Below are 6,129 nucleotides of genomic sequence, written 5' to 3' on the forward strand. Positions count from 1 at the left end.
ACGCCAGAAACCTATGATTGTGGATTCGAATCCCGGTTCACCCTGATTATGTTTCTAGGTTTGTCAGCACCATACCCGTGCTCGTGGGTTTCACTGAACTGGTAAACGTCCGAGACCTGCATCGCTTCTCGCTTTCCTCCAACATTAAGCTGACACGTCACGATATAACTGTAATATGTTAAAAGCGGCGTTAAACCCAACTCACTCACTCACTTCTTTACAATTGCGAGAGATGACAAAATGGTGATCGGAAACACAGGTGGAAAACAATTCTATCTTACATTCAAGGATTACTCAATTTCATCACTCTCGTTTTGTGTTTCAGACAAGTGTGTCAGTTCTTAAAGCGAGGAGCCAATCAGAAGGCACAAGATAACAACGGAAAGGTAGGGAGTCGTGGCCAATCAGAATTCTTGTTACATGTGTTGACGGGTTGTGATGTGGTGAAGAGTAGACCTCTAGTTACAAGGCTTTTCATTCATGTAATTTGGATAGGCCACAAGTCATGGGAAATGAAAAAACAAAATTTGTTTTTAAATAGTATTTATGCCAAAAGAAAAAAACAATATATGTGTTCTTACAAGAAATATAATAAGAACAAAAAATCCTCCACCATCTCATCACTTGTACCCTATAAATGCAAAAATATGAATGATTGTGGTACTTTTTCCCATTGACATGAGTAATTATGCTGTATCAGTGTTCAAAACTAATCGGGGGAGGTCGGGTAGCCTAGTGGTTAAAGCGTTCGCTCGTCATGCCGAAGATCCGGGTTCGATCCCCAAAATGGGTACAATGTGTGAAGCCCATTTCTGGTGTCCCCCACCGTAATATTGCTGGAATATTGCTAAAAGCGGCTTAAAACCATATTAACTCACTCACTCACTCAAAATTAATCATGACAGTCATAACCCCATTGTAAAAAATTCAACAAAGTGATCTTAGAGCTTCAACTCAGCATTAGAAATTGGCACTAGTCCTGTAGCCCTTGCCAAACTGCCCAATAGTAAAGGCATCATAAGGACTAGTAGAAATTCGCCATTTTTAGGGGTTTTGCTCTATGTTATCACTATAAGGACTAGTGGACTGAAACTGTTTGTTTCTACCGCTGCGACTGTTTTAAGTCCTTGTGAGCTATGATCACTTTCTGGAACAGGGCCATAGGGGGATCCAAAGGGAGACCAACATCTCCCTCAACCCTTGTGAAAACCAAATGTATGTTGTAGGCAGTAAAATTATCTGAGGGAGAATTTGGATATTTTGGACCCCTCCCTTTTAAAAACTCTGGGCCCAGGAGGGTAAGGGGAAACCCCTCAGTGAAACACTGCTGTGTTGTGCTGTACATAACGACCTGGTTGATTGTATTTTCAGGATCCACTGGCTATAGCCATTGCCAACGCAAATGCAGATATAGTTACACTGTAAGTATGGAGTGATTCAATTTGCAAGACTGAGAAAAGTACATATGTTTCTCACTAGGCAAGTTGGACCAATTAATTCAAAGAAAAGTTATTGTTTTTTGCCATGTCCTGAATAATTAAATTTGGTCCTGTACATATTTCGATCTGAGGGCATTACAATGAAAATACTCCTAAGTGAGGGTATTCAAAAGAATCATTGTCACAGCTTTCTGCTGCTAGGGGACAGTGGGTTCACCTGGTGGTTAAAACCATTCGCTTGTGATTTGGCCTGGGTTCGCTTCCCCACATGGATACAATGTGTGAAGCCTTCTCTGGTGTCCCCCACCGTGATGTTGCTGGGATATTGCTAAAAGCGGCGTAAAACTTGACCCACTCATCTCTGATACTAGTTCCGCGATGGGGAGACGTGAAGCATGTTTCTATAGTCATCATTTTCCATAACATCTCCGTGGTCTCTTGGTAAAGCGTCCTCCCAGAGAGCGGAAGGTCGGGGTTTCTTGTTAAAACATGGTACTTTTTGTTACCCAGTCTGGCGCTCGGCATTAAGGGGATAAAACTGGTTGGGTCAGAGTCAGTATACTGTGTCTGAGTGGGGTATTCATGTTAAACTGGTATCTCATTGGGCTTGCACTATAAAATGGGCATAAGCCTGCACTAGTTCAAGCAACCACACACACACGTCACACACACGTTGCTATATAAGTGCAATAATCTTGGATACGACACCTCATCATTTTCCATGTATTTGTCACTTTTCTATGTGCACAATTACATCAAGCACTGGCTTCATATAACAGACATTGTCATAAGGTGACCTGGAATAGAAAGGTAAATGTTCTCTTCTTACACCAGGAACTTATTTTAACCATGTCATCGGTCCTACATACAAGTCATGCGTCACCCTGCCCTGTAGAACACTATGGCTCTGTTTCAGCCTGCGCCTGGCCAAGCTGAACGAGGAGATGAAGGACGATGCCTACAGCGGGAACCCCGGTACGTCATTAACAGGAATAGTCCTCCTTCACGTGTACATGGCCTGGCAATCCTGCGTCATTCAGCTGACGTACAAGACCAGTGCTCCAACACTGTCCCCTTGTGGCACCTGGTGGCACGGGTGGCCCAATTCGCTGTGCAGAGTTGCGTCCCTTGGGCACGCCAGAAACCTATGATTGTGGGTTCCAATCCCGGTTCGCCCCGATTATGTTTCTAGGTTTGTCAGCACCATACCCGTGCTCGTGGGTTTCACCAAAGTGATAAACGTCTGAGACCTGCATCACTTCTGGCTTTCCTCCCACATTAAGCTGACACGCCGTGATATAACTGGAATACTGTTAAAAGCGGCGTTAAACCCTACTCACTCACTCACTCACTCCTTGTGGCACCTCACATTTGCCATCAACACTGTAGTATACGAAGCAAGTAGTTGCACTAACTGAGAAATCCTTAAAATACTTCACTTGAGCGCTGGTTAGTTTGGAAAAATGGAAAAATGTGCCACAGAATTGTTGCTCAGCTGGTTTATTGGTGTGGGTTGTTCAGCTCTAATAAGGCTTTCAACCCGTGCTGTTTAGCTATTCTCTGGTGTGAGTATAGTCACAAATTAAAGAGACTGTTGAGAGAAAATGTAGCGGTTTGCTCTGGCCGAAAATAATTTATTCCCAACCCATCCAAACCTGGTAAAAAAATATACCACCTTGATAAAGACATGATGTAAGAAGGACCGTTATAGTCCATTTGATATGCATGATTTAAAAAATAAGAAAAACATCATTGTGAAAGTTATGAATGTGTTCATTTGTTCATGTCAACACTTGCATGTTTTGACTTATAGCAGTTCTAATTGCATCGGTATGGCTAAAAAAATTCTAAAAACTGGTTTGGAGGTTTCACAGAAGCATTTTTATACCAATTGAGTTATACCAAGGAATTCTGTCCATCTGTCCTTTTGTACGACCTATAACTTGAAACTTACTGCTAAGATTCTTTTCAATCTTGGTGAACACCTTCAATACCAATAGGAGGGGTTCAGTGCGAAGTTTGATTTTGATACAGTGGTCCTTCGTTATTGCGCTCTTTGGTGTAGCGCTAACTCGGTTATAGCGCGCGGTAAAGCATGGCTCCCACAATTTACTAACATTTTTAATAAACTCAACTTTTCCAATGACACGATGTTTTCCCCCCATCTCAGAAAACATTATCAGCTGATCACCATATACAGCTATTTTAAATGTTTTTACTTAGAATGTATTTAGTTAGACATTTGTGCGACCTATAACATTAAAACTACTGCATGGATTCTTTTCTAATTTAGCGAACAGTTTCCATACAAACAGAAGGGAGCAAAGTTTTGTTTTGATTTTTTGATTTTCTGAGAAAATTTTTTTTTTTCATATTTTGAACATAGAATGTTTTTTTACTCCAACATTTGTGCGACCTATAAGATGAAAACTGATGCATGGATTCTTTTCAAATTTAATGAACATTTTCCATACTAATAGGAGAGGTGCAGTGAAAAGTTTGATTTCGATAACTGGATTTCTGAGAAAATATTGCTTTTTTCATGATTTGAACATAGAAAAATGTTGGAGTCGAAGCTTCAATGGGGTATTAGTGAACCCTGCTCCCTTTTTGCCTGTTCTAATAGTTGAACATGATCAAGTCTTTCACCCAAGTCCATTATAACCATAACTATGTATTGCATGTCAAAGATCTAAACCTTGCATGTTTAAGAAAGGAAAAGTATAGATGTCGGCCCTTTGAACATTTCCGACAACGGTAATTTTTATGCGAATATTTACAGTTTACAGCTACCTTTAAATTTCCCTTTTCCAGTGGGCCAGGAAAAGGCTCTTCATCCTACCCCTCCTTGCTCTATGTTAATGTGGACATCATGCAGATTATCACAATCAAAAACAATATCATTTCTTGCGAGAGGAAGTCACTGAAATCTTAGAATTAGCATCACTAGTTCATTCTGGATCTTCTCCCCCCCCCTCCCCAAATGGTTGTAATTTTGCTGTTTCTATCATAATGCGGTCTCATGGTCAATATGGCAGAAACAGAGTTTGAAGTTACATGCCCAGAACAAGATGCTTTATTGACTTATGGTTGCATAAATTGAGTTATGATTGGTCACCGCATTCTCTGCATGTTATGTGGCGACTTGGTTGATAGCATGTCATCGTTTGTTGGTTAACGCCACACTCAGTAATATTCCAGGTATGTGATGGCGGTCTGTAAATAATCGAGTCTAGACCAGACAATCCAGTGATTGACATCATGAGCATCAATCCATGCAATTGGGATACAATGACATGCATCAACTAAGTCCGCGAACCTGACCACCCAATCCGTTAGTCGCCTCTTATGACAAGCATAGTCACCTTTTACGACAAGAATGAGTTGCGTGTCATCGTACCCTCGTGGTGTGGATTGTTTCTCATATCAATCATAGGTTGTCTAGTCTAGACTCGATATTCACAAGTTGCTGTCATGTAGCTGGAATATTGCTGAGTGTGGCATTCACAACGTGAATAAATTTACCAGCACTAAACATTCACCAACACTAAGCATTCACCAACACTAAACATTCACCAACACTAAACATTTACCAACACTAAAACATTCACCAACACTAAACATTTACCAACACGAAACATTCACCAACACTAAACATTTACCAACACTAAACATTTACCAACACTAAACATTCACCAACACTAAACATTTACCAACACTAAACATTCACCAACACTAAACATTTACTAACAATAAACATTCACCAACAGTAAACATTCACCAACACTAAACATTTACTAACACTAAACATTCACCAAGTAATGAGTATATTCTTCCATCATTCAGGTGATGAGAGCAGCACTTTCAACGATGTCTTCCGTGATTTCACCAACATGGCATCGAACAACCCCGAGAAGTTAAAGCGGAAATAACTTCCTGTCTTTCACTCCATGTCTCACGAGGACAAAGTTGTAGAAGATCACACGACACAATGGCTGTAAACAGATCGTGTAATCTATTTATGTTGTTAAGTTAGACAAAGAAATCTTAACATGACTCAAGTTATGTTAAAGAACGAATATTGTTTTGTTTGAATCAGGGATGTCAGATGCTGTCAAACCTTGAGGAACTAAGGAGTATACAGTCAAGTCCCGTTAATCTGACATGGTTGGTTGCATACGATTATGTTGGAGTAACAAGTATGTCGGATAAACGAAATTAAGTAGTAACACATTCGTGATCGAAAATCTGACAACTACATGATACGAATATGTAATGGAAAAAAAATAATCTGTTCCCATCATTAGTGTCGGATAAAGCCAAATATCAGATTAACGAGTGTCGGATTAACGAGACTTGACTGTATATGGCTTTACCGGGAATAGAAAGAATGGATGTTTAAGGATAAGCAGGACCAAGAAAAGAAGTTCATCTTTGATTATTGCACTTCAGTTTTCTCCAGTGTTATCTGCAGTCCACAGTTGTGTGTTTATGTAAGATACTGCTGCAGTAAGGATGTCTGCGGGTGTGGTTTTGTCTTAACCTTTGTGGTTGATGTGCTCAAATATATTTTATGTCTATCACAAATATCAAGGAGCGGTGGGATGACCAGTGATTAAGGTGTTTGATTGTCACGCCAAAGGTCTGAGTTTGATTCCCTACATGGGTACAATGTGTGAAGCCTATTTCT

At 40.2% G+C, this 6,129-nt stretch overlaps 1 protein-coding gene across 5 annotated transcripts in view; it reads left to right on the plus strand.

Moving 5' to 3' along the window:
• The window catches only part of LOC124137729 (arf-GAP with coiled-coil, ANK repeat and PH domain-containing protein 2-like), a 138,128-nt gene extending 132,448 nt beyond the window's left edge, over positions 1-5,680 (plus strand). For all 5 annotated transcript variants that reach the window (XM_048391643.1, XM_048391647.1, XM_048391644.1 and 2 more), the window contains 4 exons: positions 326-386; positions 1,372-1,421; positions 2,356-2,414; positions 5,286-5,680. In XM_048391643.1, coding sequence (XP_048247600.1) covers positions 326-386; positions 1,372-1,421; positions 2,356-2,414; positions 5,286-5,371 — 256 coding nt within the window. In that variant the 3' untranslated portion in view covers positions 5,372-5,680. The remainder of the gene's footprint in view (positions 1-325; positions 387-1,371; positions 1,422-2,355; positions 2,415-5,285) is intronic.
• Positions 5,681-6,129: the final 449 nt, after the last annotated feature.

This window comes from Haliotis rufescens, unplaced genomic scaffold (assembly GCF_023055435.1).
Source record: "Haliotis rufescens isolate VD_foot unplaced genomic scaffold, xgHalRufe1.0.p SCAF_94, whole genome shotgun sequence".
Lineage (NCBI taxonomy): Eukaryota > Metazoa > Mollusca > Gastropoda > Lepetellida > Haliotidae > Haliotis > Haliotis rufescens.